Source organism: Marmota monax, unplaced genomic scaffold (genome assembly GCF_021218885.2).
Source record: "Marmota monax isolate L192 unplaced genomic scaffold, Marmota_monax_Labrador192_F-V1.1 WCK01_AAM20220418_F8-fsc00081, whole genome shotgun sequence".
Lineage (NCBI taxonomy): Eukaryota > Metazoa > Chordata > Mammalia > Rodentia > Sciuridae > Marmota > Marmota monax.
The window spans coordinates 2775921-2802523 of NW_026695234.1; the positions used below are offsets into that span (position 1 = coordinate 2775921).

General features: G+C 42.8%; 1 protein-coding gene across 1 annotated transcript in view; it reads right to left on the bottom strand.

Moving 5' to 3' along the window:
• Positions 1-26603, bottom strand: part of LOC124088837 (tubulin-specific chaperone cofactor E-like protein) — a 138646-nt gene that overhangs the window by 54026 nt on the left and 58017 nt on the right. Inside the window, exons 8-12 of the mRNA XM_058577094.1 lie at positions 13109-13173; positions 9797-9930; positions 6878-7165; positions 3019-3156; positions 2520-2685 (exon numbers count right to left, since the gene is read on the bottom strand). Coding sequence (XP_058433077.1) covers positions 2520-2685; positions 3019-3156; positions 6878-7165; positions 9797-9930; positions 13109-13173 — 791 coding nt within the window. The remainder of the gene's footprint in view (positions 1-2519; positions 2686-3018; positions 3157-6877; positions 7166-9796; positions 9931-13108; positions 13174-26603) is intronic.

Here is a 26603-nt window from a genome sequence, read left to right on the forward strand (position 1 = left end):
AGTTAGGTCATACACATTAGCCCTTAAAATGGGCCTTCGATCCTCAACACTGTTTGGCACTAATTCAAGGCTGCATATATTGTAACAGCCTGCATTCAATATCATTTCCACTCTCTGCTTTTTCAGGCTTCCAGTAAATGAGAGGAAAATGCCTTTGAATAGAGGAGGTTTGGACCAAAAGGTAGACTCTCCGTGACAATTTTGTTTGTGAAATGATGATATAATAAACCAGTTCTATGGAATTGCATCTCCTGCTATCACCCAGGCCAAATTCTAATCTCATTAGATTGATATACATTCAGTGGCACATAAAAATGCACAGCAGTCTGTATAAGGATATTGAATTTGTCCTGTGTATGAAATCCAAACCCATAACTCAGGAGGAAAAGAATGAAGTCAAAGTGGGGACTTTGTACACAGCTGGCATCTGACCAACTCCATGGCTCTGCAAGCCAATGTTTTCCATTATCACAGCATTTCATTCCCAAGACTCAGGTGAGAGGCTGTCACTGGGCACTTAGGTTGCAGATCCACAGCCAGTCAGCAGCGTGATGCTTGGACAAAAGGAAAGAGATGTTTGGGTGAGAGTCTATAAACTGTCAGGCTTTGGTTCAGGCCAGAAAGGGGAAAGGGATGATGAGGTATGGGGTGAGTCTCTCTCCTGGATCTAAGTGAGGCTGTAGGAGGGAAGGGGGCACTATCTCTTCCCTTGCAGGAGGGAAGGGGGCACTATCTCAGAACTCCTGGTGAGCTTTGGGCCTAGATTTTTTCCTATATGGTTAAAACTGGCCAAATTCCAAAGCTCTTTTGTATGTTCACAGAGTCCAAAAGGCAAGGATGCCCAGGCAGGCTGTCTTCACACATGACCTCACCTTGGGGCAAAGGAAGGGGTTTGATGAGCCTGACCACAGTGCAGAGAGTGGCATTTCAGACCATGTGAAGATGATTTTTCTGAGTGTTTAACAAATTAAAGCTGAGTCAAGACGTAGGCTGGAGCTTTTTCAGGGCTGCCAAAACATGTAAGCCATGCTTTCTACCCAAAGAGGGGAAGAGACCTCCTCATTCCACATCAGAACTTTCCTAGAGATCTAAAAACACGTTTCTAAAGGTCTTCCTCTGTTTCTACAGTACCTTGTATTTGGGTCTCTCACGTCTTACACTGTGTCACCATTGTTCTTGTGGCTATCATTTCTACCTTTTTAGTGTCATGGAAGTCTATAGTATCTTGACCTGTATAAGGGAGGGAGTATATCAAAGACTCCATATTAAGAAATGTAATATTGAGTAAACTTAATTTAAGAAATGTAAATAATGTCATAACATGTATGAGGCCCTGGGTTCGATGCTCAGCACTGCACAAAGAAGAAGAATGTTGTACACCAGGAATCACTGGTTTTTTGAAAAGAGTTGGCTAATATTTCTCAAATAATAGAGTCGCTGGCACTCACTGGAGCTCTCAAGGTGTTCTTTGGAAACTTGCAATGGCCGGCTGGCTGGCTGGCTTGGTGGACAGATGGATGAATGGAGCTGGAGATGGTGAGTGGATGGATAGGTAGGTGGCTGGATAGATGGGTTAGATGATTAGATAGATAGAGTAGATGGGTAGGTGGATGGATTAGTGGGAGTGGATGGTTGCACAAATGGATGGTGAATGGATGGATGGATAGATGATAGGGACACATGGACGAGTAGGGAGGGCCCAATTTTCTTCCACTAGTTGCCACAGCCTCTACTCCTGGAAGCAGAAATATTAACAGAAATCCCATTTTCTGAATACTTTTGAACACACAAGAGGCAGATATCTATAAATGGGGATGTTCCTGTGAGAGTCCAAGGCTATTTTGCACATCCAAAGAGGTCTTGAGAGTTCAGAGAAAGCTCCAGACTTTGGATGACCATGTAAAGGAAACCCACTGAGGTTCAACTACAGCTTGTTCACAGAGACCTACAGCCAACTTTGATTTTCCCCAAATTCCTGCATGTTTTGCTGCTGCTGGGAAGATTTAAAGAGAAGTTGACTGAAAGACTATGCTACCTTTTCTTTCTTTCTAATTATACTAGAAAGTATGGATTTACCCCTCTCCGGGACTTGGCAACACTCCAAGACCACCCACTCCTGTGGAGCTACAAAGTGCAGATGGCAGAGTAAGGAGAAGAAAAATTTAAACGGCGATGGCAACAACAACAACAAAAATAATGTTAAACAGGAGGGTTCCCTTCTGTCCGTCGGCCTAAGAAATCACTCAAGATCTGGGTCCACTTTGGAGTTGTTCAGAACTGAAAGCTGCGTTCGCACCGCAGGCAAGGACTTGGAAAAAGCCGCAGCGTAGCAAATGCAGAGTTTCAGCTCCCAGAGTGATGAATGTGCATGCTAAAATTACCTTGATCTCTATTACCCAGCTGAGAGATGTCAAAAGAGTAAGGCATCCGAATGAGGCCGCCCCCATGGCTGAAAAGCCTGCCTGTCAATCTAAACCAAACAAACCCTGTTTTGCCATAGAGAACAGGAAATGCTTTACCCCTAGAGGTGCAGCCGTTGGCCGGGTCAATTTCCTTCCCGTCAACTTTAAATGCCCAGCGGCCTGGAACATTGACATTTGTGGTCTCTTGAATATTCACAATCTCAGGGGTTCTTGAGCCTGGGAGGCTGAAGAAATTGGTGAGGTTTCCACCATTAAATCCTGCCTGAAGCACAAAAGGAAGATAAGACTTTTGATCACATGCACCACCTCTGTTGGTTACCTGGTCCAGTATCTTACTTTTCAAATTTAGCACATCTGAAACCCAGTCACCCTCTCCCCTAGACTCCCTGGGGCAGCCATCCAAGGTGCAAAAGACCTGCCTAGTTCATCCCACCCTCCAGGTCACGTAGCAAAGACTAGCCTTTCGTCCACCTGCACGATCACCAGCATCTCTAGTTAAAAGCTGTTGGCAGGACTCTGTCCAGGATGCTGAGCAGCACAAGCAGGGATTGCTGTGGTTTAGATGGGCAGGATGATGACATGGAGAACCACCTACCTGTGCCATCACTCCTCCAAGACCCGTCAGGGGGTCCCCACCACTTGCTGTGCCCGTGGTCCAGTTGATTTCATAGTAATTGAAGAGCGTGAATGTATAGGAGCCATCAGACACCAGGACAGCCTGGAAGGTGTTCACCTACAGGAGGGGATAGGATGGTCTCACGCCACTCCCAGGAGGTGCTTTCCTCAGGGACAGCTCCTCTTACTAAGCACACCCACTACTGGTCCCCCCACCCTGTCCCCAAGCAGCTCAGAGCTGTTCTGCAGCCCGGCCCTCAAGCTCTGCCTTCTCTCTGAATTTGTTCTCACCTCCAGTGGGAAAAGTGAGACATGTGGGATGGTGCGTCTAAAAGAGAAATTGCCTGAGATAAACCTGGAGTCTGACTCAGCGCCCAGCTCACATCTCTGTCTTGGAGCAGACAGAAGATTCAGAGGCCCCGGCTGAGCTTGTGATATTAGGAGAGCACCTATAGATGGCAGCATGAGAATAACTATAGGCAGCCACAGAGCCAGGACAGGATGCAAATACCTGTTCCCACAGCAGGGTGGGTGGGAGGGGGAAGAGCCAGCAAATGCTAGTCAGTGGGATTAAAATGGTCCTCTGGATTGTGCTCTCTCCATTCCTGGAAAACACATCTTGACGAAATGTCTCCCCTTTTTAAAATGGAAGTTGGAAAGTGGTTTTTAAAAAGCACTTTGTGGGAAGAAATTGCTCCTCTAATTGAGCATTCATGTATTGCTCTCTATCTGTAAAATCCTCAGTGCTCATTTGTAACTTAGACCAATGTTAAGATGGCCAATGTTTTTGGCCCATTCCCATCGTTTTTTCCCCCCTTTTTTATTTTGGAAGTGCTGGGGATGAAACTCAGGTCCTCATGCGGGCTGGGCAAGTGCTCTGCTCCTGAGCAGCACCTCCAGCCCCCATGCCCACCTGTAGCTAAGAAAGCTGAGGACTAAGGAAAATAGTTTCTGGACACTTCACGGTGACCCTTACATTGATGATGGGATTCAAGCCAGAGCTCCCAGTCTATCAGTGCACTGTCTTTCCATGTTGTCTTAATTTTAAACTTTCTAGGACAGAGATGCTATATAAATTCAAACAAACCTTGCAACGAGTTCTCAGAAATAAGCTGCAGCAAATTCTGTTTTTTACTATTTCCCTTTCCTAATCCTCACCCCTGATTTTCAGGAAATGCAAATAAAAAATAGAGTTGAAAGCAGAGGCTGCATTGACCTTTTTCTTTTCAATTCTAGCCCTTTCTCCAGCTTCCTGATACCATCCCAGTTAACATTCTGTCCAACTCAGAGGAAGACCCAAATCCCTATCGTGTGTAATCAAACTGGGGTAGAGGATCTTGGAAGCCCCAGATCTCCCCATTCTAGAAGGTCCCAGGGAGGGGAAAGGTGCAAGCAAAGAAAAGCCCTTTTAGTACAGAAAAGCTTTCTCCTTGAGCTCTGGGCCCGCCATAGCCGATGCTGTCTATGATAGAGCTGCCCAGGTATATGCCTTCATTCTTTGACTTCCTTTAACAAAAGAGGAAAGTAGGACACAAAAATGAATCAGCAGTCAGCTCAAGGTTGCTAAAAGGTCACTAGTGGGGTCAGGTTCAAGAGGCAGATGCAAAGTCAAGGTCACATGAGGACTAAAGTTATACCTTCTTTCAGAGCAGGATTCTCCTGCAAAAGTGAATTCCTTCCCCCAAAATGAAGTTGGAAATATCTGTGGTCCAAGCAGCTCTTGAGAGCAATCTATTTCCCACCCTATAAGTCACTCCAAATCCAACCAGCCATCTCAACAGCACCCTGAGGCTAACTGTATTGCATGCACACCAGCCCCCCCACACACTGTCGCTTGCCGTCACATACCCCTACACATAGACATTTCTTTATTCATATAAAAACGTTTTGGATTTGTTTCAGTAAAAACTTGTTTTTCAGTTCTTGAAAAACCCTTTTTGCTTCAGAGGACTTCCCATGATGCCTGGAGGGGACCCCTGAGGAACGAGGCAAGGATTTAGTGAGTGGGAACCCCTGTTCTGCTTTGTGGAAGTTTTTAATTCCTTTTCTTGCCACTTGGGCAAATTATTTCACCTTGGAATAGGAGCTAGCACTTGGGGGAACATTACTGTGGGGTTTAAATGATAAGTCAGAATATCTTCTTACAGAGCTGGGCATATAGGAAGCCCTCAATAAGTATTGGTTTTCCTTCCTTGAAGTAAACATGACCCCTTCCCTTTTTACAGGGCTTCTATGGCACTATCTGCCTCTAAAAAAAAAATCTCTCAAGCCAGTGTTCAGTTGGCCTGATGATCCACGTTCCTCTATGGAACAGGTGGTGCACTTTTCAAAGGGAGGGATGGATGGACACTTGCAGCTCTAGAATGAAGGCATATACCTGGGCAATTCTATCATAGACAGCATCGGCTATGGCAGGCCCAGAGCTCAGAGCACTCAGATGTTTCCTCATTTGTCTTCATAGACAGAGATCTCACCTCGTTCAGAAATTCATTCCAAAGTACAAACCAGAAAGTATCTAAATTATCTTGCCATTTTTATTGCCAATGGAAGTTTTTTTGGGAAAAAATGGTGGTCAGCATTTGATGGGCATTCCTTCTCTTGTTCTCCCCCACTGGCACTAAAATTTATCGATTGCTGGCATCCTACATTCTAATGCTGTAAGATATGAGACTTAAAGGACATAAAACATCACCTGAGGAGTCGTTAGCGATCCAGAACATGACAGAGGGAAATGTATGCTTCTTTAGAGGTTATTTCTAACCAATGCATCCACTGTTTAAACTTGTGTCTTTCTGTTCTGCAGGACCTCTTAGAGATAAAGTGCTCTGAGATGCTCTGGCCAGAAAGTGCTAAAACACAATGTGCTCATTGCGTCGAAGCTACAGATTGCAAGGCCAGCACTTTTCAACCTCTCTCTAACTTGGGAGTTTCTGTTTCACCCCTAAACAATTGACTCATTGCCAAGGAAGTGGGAAAACAGATGGAATTAGAAATAATTCTAAGAAAGGGGAGGGTAACTTTTTTAGCTATCTTTGCTTACTGGAAACATTATGCAGTTGAAGATGCATGTGTCTGCTACTTCAAAAACTTCCATTGTCAAAGTCACTCAAACGAGCTGCAGACTTTCCTGAAAACCACATTCTGTCCCTTTATGTAGAAAGTTGATTATCTCTACGATAATGCCAGCGATAATCTTTCTTATTTGACTTTTATTTGACTGCTCATTTGGGATTTCAGAGCAGATGTTAAAACTTTATTCATGAAACGCTTTAGCTGCCCACTCTAATTAACATCAAATATGAATAATATCAACCCTGGTCATAATAAAAAAATGTCATAACATACTAAAATGAGCCAGGTCATTTGTACCCAAATCCAGCACCTTACTTATCTCTTTCTACCAGATTTTATGGAGCAGGGTTGGGGGAGGAAATTATTGATGGAGAGAAACATTTTGTGCCTCTGGCAAGAGAAAAAGACCCTTGAGGTCCTCTGGATCCCTTTATTATGGGACCTGGTATAGGTCTCAGTGCCTTGATCACTCTACTGCAAAACAGGAAGGCCACCTTCTGCAAGAACATGGTTGAGGGACTCTTTTTAGACATTCCTAATGAATTGTGATTGGGCTGACACATCTTCTGAAATATTACAGCTGACTGGACTGGTTCACTCTGATATTTCCCTCTGTTTCCTGGAAAGTGGGTGGCAAGACCCATTAGTTTAACTCAAGTGAACTGACATTCCTCAGTTCTACCAATTAGACTCCTTCACAGTAGTGAAGATGGACAAGAATTAGATGTCAGAATATGAAGTGGAAAGTGGAAAATTTGAATTATTACAGGTGTGGTGCTGCTGCCTCCATAAAACGTGACTTCCTCCCATGTCACAATGAAAACCCAAGTGGCAGAGAAGGTTGTCATGTCTTTGAAGTACTTCCTGATGTCCCTGGTGGCTCTTTTCAAGATGACAGGGTCCATGGTCTCTCTGTAATAGATCTCGCCTCGAATTCCATTGTGCACGTCTGCCCAAAATGGGGCAATGAAGGCCCTCCCATCCGTCAGGGGAAAGGACTCCGGTGTGAACTGGCTCACCAGCACATTGAAGGAGACAACGCCGTTGTTATTGACCTACAAAATGAGAGAAGTGTTGCACAGTGGATCTGAAATCAGGACAACTTCAGTCACAAACGAAGATGGACATTTGCCTAATTGTATGAATGGAAAAGACTTCTCAACGACTGACTTAAAAAACTCAATGTCAGCACCATGGTCCAAAGGAGAAGATTCAGGGCACACACACTGGCTTTCTTTCACTTTCAGCTTGTAGTTAGCTTTGGTTTTTTTTATTAATAATCAGTCTCATTTTCATGATGTCTATCCTATCTCTATTGGCACTTACCAAATAGTACTGGGTTGTGCCTGTATGTGTTGTGCTAGGCCAGCCTGGGGGCAATGTGGGTAATAAAGCCAAAGTCAGAATGACAGATTTGAGATAGAAAGGAAAAACAAAAACACAGAAGCAAGTTAAATTTAAATTTGAGGAGCTTGATATTAGTCCTTGATTCTTATTTTATAACAAAAGAGGTAAGTCAGAGAAAGATAAATCAAATATTCTTTCATCGAACTCAGATCTCAGGATGAACCACGTCCCTGCTCTGGAGGAGAACTTTAAGACTTCTATTGATGTCACTCGGAACTGTGAACTCAGAACACAGACAAGGTTAAGACCTCCAGATGTCCAATTCCATTCCGGCTCTTACAGTTTGATAGCTTCCTTGTACAATCACTTCATAAAAATTGAGACATGAGTACCTTACATTATATATGTAAATGACTTGCTTACGGTGATTTCTTCATGATTTGTAAATGGCTCAGCCAACTTATGAAATTACAAAACCTTACTGCAAATCACAAGTCAGTAGGTTTCCTCGCACAGGACCTATGAATAACCCAGCTTCTGCCTGCCTCTGAGGTGAACTGATTTACCCAGTGGCTTGCATGGCTTGGACAACAGAACATATAAGACAGGAGTGCTTACAGCTGGGTAAGGAAGCCCTGGGGCCATTTTCCTTTACATTTATTCATTTAGGTTCCTATTGATCAAATAACATTATGAACATTAATAGTGACCCACAGACAAGGGATCTGCACCTGGGTAAGTGTACCTTGTCACACCTTGGAAACAAGCATATGGGGTTTGGAAAGAAGATGGAAAAAAAGCAACAGGGATGTTAAGAGCCTCTTGTCTTTGAACAACCCAGAGGGTGGCAAAGGACTACACTACTCAATGACCTAGAAACTCAGAATAATTTACCCTGGAACAAGTCTGCCCCAAACGATGGTTTATCCTTTCGCAAGGACAAGAATTCTTCAGGCTTCTTGCAGCATTGTATAATGAAGGGGGAAAAAGAGCTTAACTAAATACCTTTGTTCTAGAGACCTGGGAAGCGAAGGCTTCTAGAATGGAAGTCCTACACTCCGTCTCATCTCCAAAATCAGGTCAACACGTTCCAAAACTCACAGTCAGCTATTACAAACACAGACTGGGGAGGCCCTGCTGTGAGCAGAGCATAAAAGGCATTTCAGGATGCCAAGAGCGATGTGTTTGCTAGGGAATAATAGGTGTAATTAAAACACACAGACTCGAAGAAGAAGCTGGCAATGACTCACATGTGTTTTGATTATATTCTATAGTTAAAATCAGTGGTTCTCAAACTTTTGTGAGCCTTGGAATCACCTGAAAGGCACATGAAACTGGATTGTCAGGCTCTCCTCTCCAAGTTTCTGATCCAGTAGGACTGGGTTAGGCCCTGAGATGTGACATTGCTAACAAGTGTCCAGGTGATGTTGATGCTACCAATTCAGGGTCAACTGGTTAGGCGATAACTACCAGCCAGGTAATGGAAGAGGGAACTGTTTTTGAGTGGGAATCAGCCTCAAGCTATCCATCACAAGTTGGGAAAGTAGAGGTGTCAGATGTGCAGAGGGCCAAAGGTGGAGGTGCTCAGAGTCCCATTCGTATCTCTGAGCAAGACACAGAATAGGATAGGATGTGGTATAATCTACATATGGCTTCTTTAGTCCTTCAAGGCCAAAGATAGAGAAAGGCTCAGCCACTCTGCACCTTCCTCTTGATGTGCAACAATCTCAGCAGCTAAACCAATGATCCAAAAAAAGCCTGAGAATGCAGGTGCCCCGGGGAGCTCTGACAGAGAAAGTTACCATTTCTGAGTGCAGGCTTGACAATGGGACCCTCTGGCATAGGTACAGACCCAATGAGGGTGGCCAATTCTGTAAATGACTCTTATACGATAGTTGATTTCCCCTACTTTAGGCTCCAACTCTGCTTCAAATTGGTTGGAAGCCCAAGAACAGCAGGTACCTAAACTTTTCACACCCCCCAGAAGGGAAAGAAAAATGATATTGCTCCTATCGTGGTTCATTGTATCTTTTTATCTTGTCGAGTAGCAGAAATAATGTTCATGGCATTGGGGCCTCTGCTTCACTTCTGTGTTTAATCACCCACAAACACAATTTATTGCCCTGTATACTCCTCTACTATGAACATTAGCCATTAAATATACCTTTGACTTTCTTAATCATAAAACCTATCAGCTCATGAAATCTCAGAACTTGTCGTTTTGGCTGCCAATAAATCCTCCATTCCAGAGCCTTGGGAGAGGGTATTTAACATGCTTTCCTTAATGACAAACAAAAAGGAGAGCCACAGAGCAACAGCTGGGCTGCGTCTCCACTTACATAGACAGTGCGGTAGGGAACGCCGAAGAAGAACACCGGGATGGCCAGCTTGATCTCAGATGAGCTTCCGTCATCTACTTTGGGGGTTTTGGTGTCATTCTGCCAAAATGGATACATGAGCTCCCTGGGCTGAACTGTCAAGAGACATGGTGATTAGGCAGATGGCAGCTCCCTCTTGGTTATGCAAGCTACTTCCCTCTGACCTAAAGCCATCTTCTCTGAGTATGGCTTCCAAGCTAACCACAGGTCAAAGAGCCTTGCCTTTTATCCTAACCTAAGCCATATTCAGGCCTTTACCTTCTGCCTCTGGAAGGTGTCCATTTCTGTGAACTCAGAACACAGACAAGGTTAAGGCACCATTTCTCCTTAGAAGAAAGCATTCGGTGCTCTATTCCTAGGCTATGGTGCATTTTGAAGAAAGCAACGTTGAGAACCGGCTGGAAGGCAGTGAAACCACACTGCCTGGGGCTGTCAGAAGCCACTAGGTCTGGCATGGTCGGGAGGCCTTGCCTCTGGATGAGACAGCAAGGTGGAGAGAAGGTAGTGTGGCTGTGGCCAAGAATTCTAGTATCATGTCTTTTCCTGAAAGGAGTCTCCTCCCTCCTGCCACACAATAGAAAAAGAAGATACCAGAGCCCAGAAGGAAGTAAACAACAGTTGGAACCAGGACAAAAATGAGAGGAGAGGATTTGTAGTAACTGGCCTGTGAATGACCTTGATTGAGGGCTGGCTCTGAGAGGCTCTGTGCCCATCTCCTGTTCACAAAAGGCAGACATGGGATCTTCTGAGCCCAGGGAGGATGGGCACTTGAGAACTCTCTGGAGAAGAGGCACAGGGCTCTTCCTCACCCTCCTGGTCGAAGGTGAAAGTCACCACACAAACACATAGGCCCCTCCTGTGGCAGTGTTACCACCTCCTTGGGTACGTGGCTTATTTCTTCTATGTTTCCCATTCAAACTCTTGCAAAGTGTGCCCTGGTTTGGCAAGAGAAATGAGACAACTTCCCCAGGGTCTATGTTACTAACAACAAGGTCCAATTGCATCTATGAAATTATCTACATTTCAGGTCTCTTTTCTCTGCCTCTGACCTTTCTTCTCTTGAATAAAAAATAGAACAATGAAACATCATCTCTTTTTTCCATTAAAAAAACTGTTTGTAGTTTTCAGGGGCAGTAGTCAATCCATTTTGGACTTCTGGCCTTCGCTCTTGGGGTTCCCACTCACAGCCATCCAGAGGCTGTCCCTTTCATGCCCATTGTCACGTCAGGCCCTCTTCTTGGGAAAGTCCCTGTTCGGCACTGATGGAGCCGATAGGATTGTGAGCAACTGGCCAAGGACTGTGCTGCTCTTTTGGGAGTCTGTTAGTGAAGAGACAACAGCTCACGGACAGGAGCACACAGAGCAGCCAGAGAGCAGCCCAGAGTGCCAAAGTGCCAGCCCCCTAGTTCTGGAAAGGGAGCAGGAAAAGATCAGCCTGGACCAAGAGCTGATCTCTTTCTGAGGCTCACAAAGTAGGAGAGCAGAGAAAACTAGCCCGGTCATTAGAGTATATGCATTGTTCCCCAAACCCCAAAAGTTTCAGGGAAGCCAACCAAATCTTAACCTGTAGGAGGCACTGCCAATAGTTTATCCCAGGAGCACTGAGCCAATGAGCCACACTTGATGTTACAATCAGTACTTGAAGCAGGACCTTCTAGCTTGCCTATTTACATAATAGTAATAAATTCTAAATTCCTATAAGATAGGGACTTGGAAAAAACTTTCTTTATAATCCCTACTAAAATGTTATGCACAAATACTTCCTGAATTGGAAGGGTGACAGAATTCCTCAAATAAAGAGCAAAAAATCAAGTCATGCTATGGATTTGTCTCTCATGGGGAACTTTTTAGGAATCATGCCCAAGTATGAAAAACAGCATTTAACTGTGTTAATGGGCTCAAATTCACCTTGAATTATAATAATTTTCCTGGAAAGGTTAATTGGCATTTGGGGCAGTGTTGGCCAATTTGCCTAGGATGAGAAAACCTATAAGCATTCATGGAGAAGAAAGAAACGACATGGAGACTGTTCCTAATTTCTCTGGCTGTCCAAAATGTGAAGTGAGTTCCAAATCTCTTCTCTTCATGAGTGATTCTGACTAGTTTGTGATTTTGAACAGGAAAGAACAGACAGTTGAAATTTTTCAATCTTAAGAAGACGACAAACAATAAGGGTATCTAATATTATAAATATTCAATAAATACTTGTTAAATTAAAAAAGAATGCTTAATAAAAGGGAGTAGGTTTACACGACAGCAATTTCCATCTCAGAAGCCATTATTATTTTTTTAATTATATAAATAAATATAAATATCTATTTGCGCATATATACATCTGTTAGCAGCATGACCTATCAATAGTATCAGAGTTTGTAAAAGAAGGAATATTCTCCACCTGAAATGGCTGAAATGTTCACAATAAACATAACTATGTTTTCAGGATTCTTTCTTTCACCAAAGAAAATCTGTTTTTGGAGTAAAAGTAGGAGGTTGGAGTCAGCAGGATCATTGTGGGGTTTACATGTTATAGCTATTTCAATTCACCCAACCTTGGAAAAATGTTGGGGCCACACATGGTCATAAAGACCTGTTCATCTAAGACTGTGACCATGCACCAGCTGAGCCAAACAAACATATCAGCAAAATAAAGATGCTTTAGAATTCTAATCATAAAAGTTCAAGATCTATGTGCAGTGCCCCATTTTTCTTGTCTAATTTTTTTTTAAAGAAAACTACAGTAAAAAGAAATATGTGTGGACTTTCACTTACCCGGGGCAGTGCTCAAAGAAAAAGGTCAGAGAAAAGAAGGAACCACAGAGGTGATAATTGTCTTATTCCACTTGCACTTTTAGATTTTCTGGCCATGACATAGCTCACTGATACACAGTCACCAACATCAGTGACATTGTAACTTCTTAATTTGGGGCTAAAATAAATATATATATTTAAAAGTTTCTAACACAAGTTAAATGCCTTTATGGAAATAAGTGATCAGGTAACTACTCTATATTCTTTTAATAGAAATAGTTTGCATTAAATAACTTCTTCACAAATTGTGTTCTAAGTTAAATAATAAAAAGTGAGAATATAAGTGAACATCATTCAAAGTTAATGTACTTTACCCTTGACAACAGAATTTAATTTACATTTTTTCTCATTGTATCTGTAGACACATGTACACCTGCCCTTACAATCATGGTTCCAACAAAAGTGTCTCTTTATAAATTCAAGAGCATGCTAATCGAGAGCTTTATGGAATTCTGTAGTACTCACCTTGGTGCTGTACAAGTGCGAAGATGAAAGAGACCCAAATTCTAAGTAATGATGAATAATTCATCCTGGAATTTTAAAAAGAAAAAGAAAAAAAAAATCCCCAGCTTGCCAGAGTAAATAGAACACCAGGTGTGTTTGGTGGCAAATCCCAAGACACATCACAACCATCATAGAACAAATTCACATCACAATATCAATAGTTCTGAGTCGGGTTGAAATTCCCTGAAGGCTGCAGGTCCTCCCAAGTTCAATACTTTGTGAACAAGTTAGACCCCAGAAGAAGCCATCTGGAAGTGCAATAAGATCACGCAAATTGTCAGGTAATTTATACAGGACTGAGGAGAGCAGCTATGAGTAAAGGAAAGGTTCCTAATCGGCAGCTGATAAAGCCCCGGAAAAGAACACCTAACTCCAAAGGGTCAGGTCTCAAGCACACAAACCCCAAACCTGGCTTTCCTAATTTTCACAAGGGCTTTCCATCAGGATCAAAGAAATGTTGGTTAAGACACCATGCATTTCTACAGGTAGGAAATTTATAGTTTGCCATTACCTTCTCAATGATTTGGAGCCAACCCATCATTTTACTGACCAGATTCAGGTGTTGTCTGAGACTCTCTCTACCATCTTTCCATAGCAAAGTGAATGATAACTACATTGGTAATCAAAAAGAACCACACCAGGGTTGCTCTTTGGAATGACAATAAAGACAGAAGCCAGCACACAAGCAAGTAATTAGTTCCAGCAAGTTAATTAAAGAAAGAACATTGCAAAAATGGACATGTTCTCATGTTAGTTTAATCAGTTCAACTAGCGGTTTTGCTCTCAGGGGCATGGATGGTGTATGCTGCTCCACAAAGCTAGGATGCAAACACACATGTAAGCTCCAACTTAAAACACACACCTGCACACACCAAAGTGTGTGGCCAGCCTCTGAAATTCGCTCCTGACAGCGTTCTTACAGAAACTTATCATTTGAGATTTTCACCATTCTTCAGTCAAACTTTCATGAAATAGCAAAGAATTCACCCTGTGAGATTTTTGTTGTAAATCTCCAGTTGTCAAGTACGCACTTGGAAATTTGCAACACTTATTAAATATTAGTCAGTTTTGCTGAAAATGGCACAGAACTTCAGTAGAGATACACACATAGCTCCAGTGGAGCAGGTGCTATGCAAGTTTAAGACATGAGCTCTTAGGGAAACAGTAAGCAGAGAGCAGGAACGGAGGATTCATTTAGATATTCGTATTTATGAAAAATGTCACTAACCTGTTCTGTAGAGACTGGAGGAACTGAGTCAGAAATATTAAGCCAAATCTTGGTAAACCAGGAAAAATTAGGTAAAACAAGAATTCATGTCAGTTCTCCTCAACTTGCTGCCAATTATTTCTGATTCCTGAAATGATGCTGAATCCCGTACTCTTAAAACCAAAAATTCAGTTAGTTCTGCGCTAGAGTCAGGGAAGTGTTGAGTTGCAATCAAGGTTTTTTTCTATTGATTAAGAAAAAGTAAATCTAAAGATCAGTTTCAGGATTGCGTAGAGAGGTCCTTTCCTTGAAAAACTAGACCTTTCCCCCCGCCTCTTAAAAAAAAAAAAAAAGTAGATTCATTTGGAAATGTCAGATACTTGGAGCTGAAGCCTTGGTTCTTTCTGATCAGAATCACTCTGCACTGAAAAACACAAAAAAGAAAACCCCCCTTCTCCCTTTGTACCCAAAAGAAGGCAACTGTATAATGTTACAGAATTAGCATCCACCGGCATGGGATTAAAACTGCAAACAAAGCTGCTGCCTCCAACCTTTAAATGAAGTTGGGTTTCTACTGAAGTCTTTTGTTGTTGTTGTTTCTGTTCACAGATAGGCTCTACTCTGGTTTTTCACAGGTATGCATGAAGTATTTAAAGAAACTTTCCCGAATTTTTCTAGGTTTTAGTCCCTCTCTTTTCTCCCTGATCCGCAGCTGTGCCATGGGAGAGGACAGGACAGGACAGAACAGGGCGCTTTCCAGGCAAAACCCTGAATAAGGAAGGCTCCCAGGGCAAGGCAGGACATTTCTCAAGGGGAAGCCCAGCACGTCCTGGATGCCTTCATTGGTGCCCACTAAGGGTCCTTGCAGGGAGAGAGGCCATAGACCCTCCTGATAAGAACGTGCAGTAAGTAAAGAACTTCAGAGGCATTGTGGAAAAGGGGACCATGGGAGCGGCGTTCTCCCAGGCAGCCGGTGAAGGCAAGATGAGAAAAACTGGCTGCTACATAAACTAAGTATACTGCTCAAAGTGTTTAAAATAAAATTTGGTAAAAAGACGTAACTTGAATGAGTGAAAAGCCTAAAATTATTCCAAAATTTTCTCTGAGCAGACATTGAAATGCTGACTGTACCCAAATAAATAAACAAACAAACAAATAAATAAAAATAAATAATTTCAGGTCTGGGCAAGTTGTCCTAAAATAGAAAAAAAAAGTGATTGGGGAACTAAAATTTTAGCCTAAATTATACAATATTTTCCCCAAAGCCTGTGATAATTCAGTAGGTTTTGCACAAGTCTATTCTCTCACTAGCAATATGGACTGTCCACCTCTGTTTACTTACAGATGTCAATAGGCTGTCTCCCTCCAAAAGGCACATATTTATATAACAGAAGATCTAGTTTTGGGGGTGCTTATGTGAAGTAAAATTAAACCCAAATCCAAGACTCGCCTAGGGAAGCATTCATTCTCCCTGTCCTGTTCTTATTAGGGTTTTAGTCCAAAGGTCAACGTAGATGTCTTGAAGCAAGAGTTGGCTCTATTTTAAAAAGCTGCTAGAGGCATACTAATTTCTTTGGTCTTCGTTTTTCATGCACTCCAGGATATTTCTATCTCAGCCCTTTCGACCCATATTAAATCCTCACCCTTCTTGAGGCAGGACTGCTGCTGGGATAGATGCCATCTGGGTCTAACCAGACATGCTGGATGGTAGCAGAAATGAATGAGAATGACTTTGAGAATCTGGCTACCAGTGAGTGCCAGGTGCCTGGGGAGAGGCTGTTCTGGCTGATCACGGCTGGGCTGGGAAACTGGTCAGTGAGTGGTCACAGATGGACAAATGACAAAAAATCTCCTTCCCTGGCATATCAGCAAAATGACTTATTTTGTTGAAACTATGAGGTGGGCAATAATTTCTGCCAAGATTTAGATGGGGTGGGCGGGGTGGGGGTGGCTTGGAGCTAGTCACCCAAGACATCTGTGCCTTACAAAGATGGCACAGATTAATGCTGCTTTTAGGCAACAGGAGATACCACAAAAAGACAAAAGATAAAATGCCCTGAAAACAAGTACAATTCTCTTTTTCTTTTCTTTTTTTTTAAACTGAGGATTAAACTAGTGGGGTTCTAACATGAAACTATATTCCCAGCCCTTTTTTATTTGAGACAGGGTCTTGCTAAGTTGTCGAGTCCTTGAACTTGTGATCCTCCTGTCTCTACCTTCTGAGGTCCTGGGATTATAGGTGAGCCCCACTGTGCCCAGGGAGATATGGCTGGCCATCAGCTTCCAGCTCAACCCCTCAGGCCCAGCATCAGCATTGGAGCCAGGGGCACATTCTTCATGGAGTGGACCCTGGTCAATGACAGAGCAAGATGGGGTAACAATGGCCTAGCACATTCCATCCAAAGCAGGTCTCCTATATTGGGTAGATTTGCAACCAAAGCCCCAGTGGCAAAGACTATTCAAGTGAGGCAGCTCTATTATGAAAAATCAGGGCATGGCTGGGAAAGAAATATATATACAAACATATACTGTATGTATATATACACACACCCATACACACATCATTTACTATGTATATACCCCAGCATGTATATTATATATGATTCAGTACATATGTACATAAAGAATACATGTTTGTATGTATTATATATGCATAAAATTATGTTATGTTTATATGTGCAGTTATGTGCTACATGGTGATATTTCAGCCAACAATAGACCACATATGCAAAATGGTCCCATTTAGATCCTATAACTTAGTGACATTGTTGCCATCTTAGTCTGTGTAACTGCACTCTGTGATATTCACACCATGAAGAAATCACCTAACAATACTTTTCTTAAAATATGTCCCCACTAAGTAGGCAGAAATAGATATAAATATATAGAGTAATAAGTATACACACACACACACACACACACACAAACACATACGATGGAGCTATCTGGGTAGATGCCCCTGAAGATTTTGATTATCCAATTTTCTTAAAATGTCTGGGCCTTCAGGTATGTCCCCCTCCATCCCATTAAAAGCTAAAGTTTCTCCCAGCACAAGAAGACAATAGAGAGGAGTTTCCCCCTCAAGGCCACGGTTGCTCTGCTGGAAAGCTGCTCCAACCTCCTCTGCTATAATCAGGGTCAGGTTGCAGCGTAACCCAGCCAGAGACATGCCAGGCCTGACTAAAGACTAAAGGAGCTGAAGGATCTGGCCAGCACACAATGGCATGGGATAGGGGAAGGGGAGTACCCAGGGGGCTGGGTTCTGAGGGTGCTCCATGGAGGAGGCTGGATCATGACACAGGATAGGGGAAAGTTTGTTGGCCTGGGCATACTCTCTAGCTAGACGGGCTTTAACACTATGTTGAAGACCCCAAAGGAAGGTACAGACCTGTTCCTAGGGTAGCTCCTAGAAGCCTAGAAAAAGTGATGGCTCACATTGAGTGAGACTGAGATGCCTGAATTACTGTGGCAGGTGGCAGAAGAGGGATTGAAAGGTTCAGGAGACAGACACACCATCCACTGAGTCCAGCAGGAATATACTGGCCTCATCAAGAAGCTCAGTGGCAATTCCCTTCTGCAGGTCAGGGTTAATGCTGGGTGGTGATGAGAGAGTTGGCTCCCCAAGGGCCATGGAGATGACGAGCAACAGAGGCCAGGTAACAGCACTCTACTGCCTGAAGCTGGAGTGGTCATAATTTTCATAATGACCTAGAGGATCAGAGTGGTAGTTAAGGGGACTGGATCCATAGGAGCTCTGAAGATGGCTAAAAGAGCAGGACATTTAGTGGGTAAAGTTGATGGGCAACCAACAAGGATATTGCTTACTATATACTTCATAGAATTTTTAAAAAGAGGAAGAATGGATGAGGAAAGACTGAGAGCTGTTGCCTAATAAAAACATACCATCCATGCTCAGTTTCTGGACCTGAGTCAGTCTTCAATCTAGAATCCGTAGGGTAAAAACGTAAATGGTACCCAAAGAGAAGGACTCGGCAATGACATGGCAAATCTGTACAGATATGATTATCCCAGACAACCTCAGAAAGACCTTTTACTCAAGGGACTGCAGACTGGGCAAAAGGGGATGCCTGGACATTTTGAGAACTGTTGGACAAGGGTTGAGTTAATGGCAATATCCAAAGATCCCATATTAAAGTGGAAACATAGGATTGGGGAAGAAAAAGAGTCTGGACAAAGTCCCAGGTACAGTGAACCCACAGGGGCTACAGACCACCTGGATGCCATTTTTCCAATCCATATAGAAATTGGGATTGACAAATTCTGTGCATTGTGTCCTTGGTGTGGAGGTAAAAAATGATCATAGTAAGGAAGGCAAGTAGAAACCTCTGAAATAGCTCTCTCCATTGCAGCCAAGAGAGTACATACAAAAGAGTATTGCATCTGGCTTGAGGGAGGTTGGTCAAGATTAGTATCACCCTTCAGAGCAGGGTTGTGGACTTATCATATTTCCATTTAGCTGGCCAAGATGGATACTGGTGATTGGCTGTGAACTGCTTCAACCTCAACCAAGCAGTATCCCCAATTACAACTGCTCAGCTAATATAGTTTCTTTTCTAGAGTCAATTGACATGGTTTCCGGTGTATGATATGGTGTCCACTCACTTGGCAAATACATTTTCCCCCTATTTGAATCAAGAATGATTTGTGTGTAACAGATAGCAATACACATTTTATTCCTACTACTATGGTTTGATATGGTTTGTCCCCACAAAAACTCATGTTGAGGGTTGTGGGAGATGTTTGGGTCATCAGGACTGTTAGTCAGCTTTCCATAACTGTGACAAAATGCCTGAGGAAAATCAACTTATTGGAGGAAAGGCTAATTTGGGCTCAAAGTTTTAGAAGTTTCAGTCCATGATCACGGGGCTCTGTGTGGACCTGTGGTGAACATCATGGTAGGGAACATGTGGTGGAACAAAAGTGTTCATAATGGCAAGAAAGCAAAGAGGAAGGAAGGGGCAGGGGACAAAAATACACCTAAAGATCATGTTCCCCCAAACCTACTTCCTACAACTAGCCCCAGATCTCAAAGTTTCCACCACCTCCCAATAGCCCCTTAAGCTGTGAATGCATCAATGGACTGATCCATTGGTGAGGTCAGAGCCCTCACGAACCAATTACCTCTCAAAGGCCCCACTTCTGAACACTGCTGCACTGGGGACCAAATTTTTAGCACATGGCTTCTAGAGGACAGTTCAGATCCAAATCATGACAAGGGTGGAGCCCTCATGAACAGGTTAATGCTATCTGTAGGTCGAGTTCTCACTCATTGGACAGGACCAGTTACTGTGAGGGCAGGTTGTTGTAGAGTACTTGTCCTCTTTGTCCCATCCTCTCTTCCATACTTTTTCACTTGCTCTTCTACTTTTCCACCACGCATAGGTGAGGTCCTCACCAGAATGAGCAGATGCTGGCACCATGCTCTTGTACTTCCAGAACTGTGAGCCAATATAAACCTCTTTTTCTTATAAATTACCCAGTCTCAGGGAATCTGTTTTAGCAAGAGAAAAAGGACTAAGATGCTCATTTTCTTTCATAATACAAAGAGATCTGTGTCATCTGGGTCCTACAGAACGTTGCCTTGATTCACAACATTAAAAACATTGTCTGGCATGATGAGCAAGGAATGGCTAGCAGGTGGGGCTTCTTGGTAAGATGCATGTGCTCCAGAAGGTGGGAGATAAATCCTACAGGGATTCAAGGCTGCTACTTTAGTTTTTAGGAAACAAGTTATCAGGAACATCTCCTTCAAAATAAAAAAAAACTTTATCTTATAAATTCTCTATAAAAATATTTCTTTCTTCTTCATATATTTTTTGGGGGTCTGGAGGCCACACATTTCAAACCTAGGAAAATTGCTCCAGCCCATATTTTTACACAGAATTCGGCCAGCTTTGAGTTGTGCCAAGAATAAGAAAGAATTTTGAAGCAGCTTCAGGCTCTGGAAGCAGCTCTGCTACTTTGGCCATATGTTCAGTTGACCCTTTGATGTTGGAGGTGTCAGAGGTGAAAATATAGAGTTTACTGCAAACCCTGGTGGTTGATCCATGATGCAGGCCCCTGGGGTTCTGCAGCAAGGTCATACCATTGGCAGAAAAGATTTACACACTCCTTAAAATCAGCTTCTGGCTTGTGACTGGGCCCTGCGATGGAATATTTGGCCAAGAGACAAATAACCGTGTATAACTTCCTGTCATTATCTGGGCCCTTTAAACCCATCAAGTCATGAAGTCAGGTAGACCTCAGATCAATCTATCATATGATGGAAATGATATACCTTGGCCTGGTCACATCTACCCTGCCTTCCAGACTTTATGTCACCTGCTCCAGTTGCATCAGTACCCCTTCCCCCAAATAAGACCCCAGTTCACTCATAGGGTCAAATGTGGGGAGGCACATATGACAAGCTGAAGGAGGGAGGAAAAGCTCACTCTTGATACATGGATGAATGGGCTTGGTGAGTGTCTGTTCATGTTAAGGCAGATGGTGGCTATTTAATAGCCTCACTCATATTTCTCGTGTGACCCCTTGGTAGTTCTCAAATGTTTTAGTCAAGTTTTTCGCTGCTGTGAGCCAACCAGAACAACTCTAGAGGAGGAAAAGTTTATTTAGGATTCACAAGATTCAGAGGTCTTAGTCCATAGAAGGCCAGCTCCATTCCTTGGGGCTCAAGGTGAGACTGAACATCATGGTGAAAGAGTGTGGCAGAGGAAAGCAGCTCACATGTGATCAGAAAACAGAGAAAGAGAGAGAGGGACTCCACTAGCCAGATACAAATATATACCCCAAAGCTACATCACCAATTCCCACCTTCTCCAGCCCCACCCTACCACTTCAGCTACCACTCAGTTAATCTCTATCAGGGGATTAATTCACTGATTGGGTTAAGACTCTCACAACCTAATCATTTCTCCTCTGAACCTTCTTGCATTGTCTCACATCCAAACCATAACATCAAGAGAACATTGTTGGTTTTGAAAGACAATGATAAGGCAATATCTTTCCAATGTGTGGAGTTTGGCCATGTGATGGGGCCTATGATGGGACATCTGGCCCAGAGACAAGCTTCCCTGTGTAACTCATCAGGCACTTTATGTCAGAGAAGTGTCATGAAGGGAGAGTATGTGCAAACTCAACGGTAGTGGTGATTCACAGAGCCACCTGGGCAAAGGCTTGGAAGGAAAAGGATTGGAAGCCAGGTGACAAGGAGGCCCGGAACAGACATGTGGACAGGCTGATGGGAATAGACGCAAAGCACGAAGATCCTTATATCACACCCACCAGAAAGCACTCACTATAGAAGAGGGACTACACAACCAACAAAATGAATTGGTCAGTGTTAGTGCCATGGACACGTGTAAAGTGACCACAGCAGCAGGGATGGAGGTGCATGGAACCAATAGCACAAACTCCCATTTAGCAAGGTTTTTCTAGCAACTGTAGCCTCTGGCTGTTCATCATGCCAATAACAGACCAAATATGAACCTCCCAGGATGTCACTGTTCCTCAGAGAGAACTGGCCAAGAAGTGGTAAAAAGAGGAGATTGGACTTCTTTCTTCCTGAAAGGGCTGGCGGTTCCTTCCCACAGGGATAGGGCTGCTAGCGTGCCCTTCTTGCTCAGAGTCAGTACCACTCAGGGAAGACTTGCTGAATGCCTGATCCATCGGCATAGAATTCCATGTAGAGCAGCGTCTGACTAAGGAACCCACTTCCCAATAAGAGGGTGGCGGGGGGAGCCCATGACTATGGGATCTGCTGAGTAGAATATAAAGTGTGGTGCAGAAGATGCCACCCATTGAGCACTGAGATGAATTGCTTAAGAAGCAGCTGAGGTGTCACCTTGAAGACAGTAGCATATGAAGAGGAGGTGCTCTCCCCAGGATACTGTACACACAATGAGTCAGAGACCTTTGTGTGGTAGTGTCCCCAGTGGAAGACAACATGGGTCTGGGAACCACTGTGTGGGAGAGGTGTGGCTCCGCTGCTGTCAGTGGTGTGGATGTGGTTTGAGTGTCCCCCAATTATGAGCAAAGGCTGGGTCCTGGGGTGGTGATGTTGGGAGGTGGAGCCTTGGATGAGGTCTTTGGATCACGGTGGCTGTGGAGTATTTCTTGTGAGATCCTTTTGGTAGTTCCCTTGAGATGATTGCTATAAAAAGAGCCAGCCTGGCCCTGCCCATCTTCTTTGTCTTTCCTGCTATTCTAGATGCGATGGCTTGTTCCTACACACGCTCCTGCCAGGACACGCTGACATCACGGCTGTCCCCAGAAGCCAAACAATGGGCCTTTCTGATCTTAGACTTTGAACTTCCAAAACTTTGGGGCAAGTAAACCTCCTTTCTAAGTATACTGTGTCATATTTTGTCATAGTAATGAAAAGCTGATGAATACAGGGACTTTTCCAACCTCCTGGATGTGCAGGTTGAAATCCTGGCTCCCTCTGAGGATGTGCTTTCACCGGGGGACACAGCACGAGTCCCACTGAACTATAAGCTATGAATAGGATGTTGCCTGGGCACTCTGTGCTTCTTGTGCCAAAAGACTATCAGGCAAGAAGATTAATCACCATCTTGTCAGGACCAGTGGGAGGCCGGAGGGGCTACTCTTCTGCAATGGACTCAAGGAATAATCTGTAGAACTCAGGTGACTCATTTTGGTGCCTCTTTACTTTCCTTTTCCCAATTGTGACTGTGATAGACAACTGTAGCAACCAAATGGTTATGGGGGCCTCAGAGTATTCAGGAATGTAGACTTAGATGAAACTACCAGGTAAGCACTGAGACCAGCAAAGGCAACTGCTGAGGAGATGGATATAGGGGGTAGTGGAAGAGGGAGACAATGGGCACCAGTTTGTTTTTAACTGAAATCAACTTCAGTTTTAGGGGCTGTAGTTCATTCCCTAACATCCTTCTTCTAAGTTTCCTCTCAGGAAGAGGCTCACTAGAGGACATGCTCCAAATCGTGGCTGGAGAATTGGACGTACACATTGTGTAAGGTGGACTGTAGCAGACATGAAGACACGCCTCCAGATCCAACATCAGTGACTTTGGCTGCAAGGAATGTGGTGAGCTGATGGCTTCCAACAGCTAGCTGGCTCCTTCAGCAACTCTACCAGTGCCCAAGCTGAGGTCAGGTTCTTGTGTTCTCTCATTAAAGACTGAGAAAAGCATTGGTAAAAGGCCTGAGCCATTGCTTATCAGGATGGAACCCTTTAATAGAACATCCTTGCTCCAGAACATCCCATTAGACTGGCTGACTTTGTGAGGTTTGTAGCGTGCTCTGACAATCTCTCCTGCCTGATCCTACTGCCGCCCCATTCTCATAGGTATTACTTTCCAATAAAGGTCTTGCACTCCCAACTTACCTTAGCATTGGCTTCCAGGAGGACTGAACCCATGACATGGATGTCTTGGATACATTTATTAACCTCCACAATGGATTGTTCTGTTTTGCTATATAATCAACCACGGGGAGTCCAGGTATTTCTGTAGTGCGGTTGATTCTACCACTTATCCACTAAGTGATGGCCAGCCTTCTAGATCTAGCTCATTAAGGTGATTACACTAAGGCTACACTTAACATCCTGCCTGGAGAGTGTAATATTTCCCATAATAGGATCCTTAAAGTGGATGGGGTGATGAAGAAAACACAACAGAACTCCTGAAGACTTCTAAACAGTAACAACATTAACAATGAAAAGATTCTCAAGAATCCTACATTGGGAAGTTTGCCTCTCTTCTTTCTTTGGAATCTTCATTCCTGGACCTTTGGGTTAATGTTTATAAATTGAGATGCTCATGCAGTCTATTGATTTTTAATTTTTGAAAAGAGTTAAAAAAAAGATGTAAGTCTTTCCTTTTTTTGGCACTGGGTATTGAACTCAGGGTTGCTTTACCACTGAGCTACATCCCTAGCCCTTTTTATTTGTAATTTTTAAAATTTTGAGATAGGGTCTCAATAAATTGCTTAGAGCTTTGCTAAATTGCCAAGGTTGCCCTTGAAATTGTGATCATCCTGCCTCAACCTCCTGAGCTGCTGGGATTACAAGCATGTACCATATTTTTTTCTTTTTGGTACCGGGGAGTGAATCCAGGGTAGCTTAATCGCTGAGCCACATCCTCAACCCCCTTTTTTGTATTTTATTTAGAAGCAGGGTCTCACTAAGCTACTTAGGGCCTCAAGTTGCTGAGGCAGGCTTTGAACTTGTGATCCTCCTGCCTCAACCTCCCAAGCTGCTGGGATCACAATTGTGCACCAACATGCCTGGTCTCATTTTTCTTATTTACTAGCATCACAGTAATAACCACTTAACTGTAGACTGAAGCATTAAGAGTTTAAATTGTGAAGCCAGGTGCGGTGTAATCCCAGCGGCTAGGGAGGCTGAAGCAGGAGGATCATGAGTTCAAAGCCAGCCTCAGCAAAAGCCAGGCACTTAGCAACTCAATGAGACCCTGTCTCTAAATAAAATACAAAATAGGGCTGGGAACAGGGCTCAGTGGTCACGTGCCCTGAGTTCAATCCCTAGTACACTGCCCCCCCTTAAACTCTTAAAAATGAGTTTAAGTTGTGGAATAAATGTTTTGGAATCCATCTTTTCCAATAATTAATAGTATTTGTCTGCAAGTTATTTATGTTGTGTTGGTCTTAATTATTCGAGATTCTGGATTTGGGCTAATATTAATAAATTTGAGAAATAATGTATGGGGTTTTTTTTTCTTAAAACCATGGTGACATTTATTAATGTTTATTAACTAATCAATATTTTCTAGGTCTAAGGGCTCAAAGATGTTCATCTTTGAACTTAAAGAAGGACTTGAAGATGTTTTCTGACTACAACTGTATTTCCAGGCAAGAAGTTTATAATAGCTAATTCTAAGTAGACTGATATAATCAAAAGACTCACAATTGGCCTTTTTCTAATATGCTTGCTAACATATTAGAAATAAAGCTGGAAAAAAATTGGAAAGAAGCAGACATACTATCTCCCAAGGAGCACCATATAGTTCTTCTACAAGACATTTTACTGGTATGCAAGACCCAGTTCTGATTAAAGCTTACTGTAGACAATAAGCATGGGATTTCAGGGCAATTAATCCATCACTTTTCAAGAGCACTCAGCTGGAATAAGTGCTCAGACATTGTTAAGGATAAATAATACATGCACCTTCTGCAGTAGAGATGAAAATCACTTCCAATGATTAAAAATTACAGGTTCCATAGGAAAGAAGGCTCATAAGAGAGATGTATGGCTCACCAAATCTGTAATGTGTTGAATTCAAGTTCCTAGATTTGCAGTGCCTAATTGGGAAAAAGGCTGTCCTGCTTGCACTAACCAGGAATTGCATCAAGCTCAACATCAGTGAAGTCTTTAACTTTGTAGTACTGTGACACCTAATCAACCCAGAGGGGGAAAATCCTTATTTTACATAACCCCCTTGGAGAACAATTTGACAGTTATCTACTAAAATTACAAACACTTTGACCTTTTGATCCAGCAATCTCACTTCTGGGAATGTATTCTACAGATGTACTTCAAAATGTGTAAAAGAACAGATGCTGTTTACTGCAGCAGAATGAAAATAATAGAAGACACACACACAAAAAAAGAGGGGGGAGGGAAGGGGAGGAAATTGAGAGAGAAAAACTCAAATGTCAATGCATAGATTGTTGGTTAAATAAATTATAGTATATCTATAAAAGGAATGCTTATATTGTATGCAAAGGATAAGCCAATTCCCTATGTATGATCACAGTGAGATCTCCAAGACGTTTTCAGTGAAAAAAGCAAGGTGCATGACAATGTATAAGATGCTAACTTTGCTGCATAAAAGAGGAACAATCAGAATATATATTCCTAATAGCAAATGGGAATACATTTGTGAAGAGTGCTCTCTATGCTTAGGAATGTGTATTCTGGTTGTTTCTCTTTTATTCAGTACAGTAAGCATATTTGTGTAAACCCTGGGAGGACACTCAAGAAAATAATAAATGATAGAGTCATTAGAATGAGAACTCATTATATTGATTTTTGAACCATGTTAATGTTATCTAAAAATTAAATTTAAATGTTTTCAAGACTTTTTTGTAAGCAAATTATATAATTTAAAGCAAACAAATTTCTAATACAACTGAGGCAGTTCCTATTGTCCTTGTTCTACTTCTTCACAGTGGTAGAGCTGACATCAGCCCACAAACATAATTAGATTATTTTTGAAATATTTTTCTATT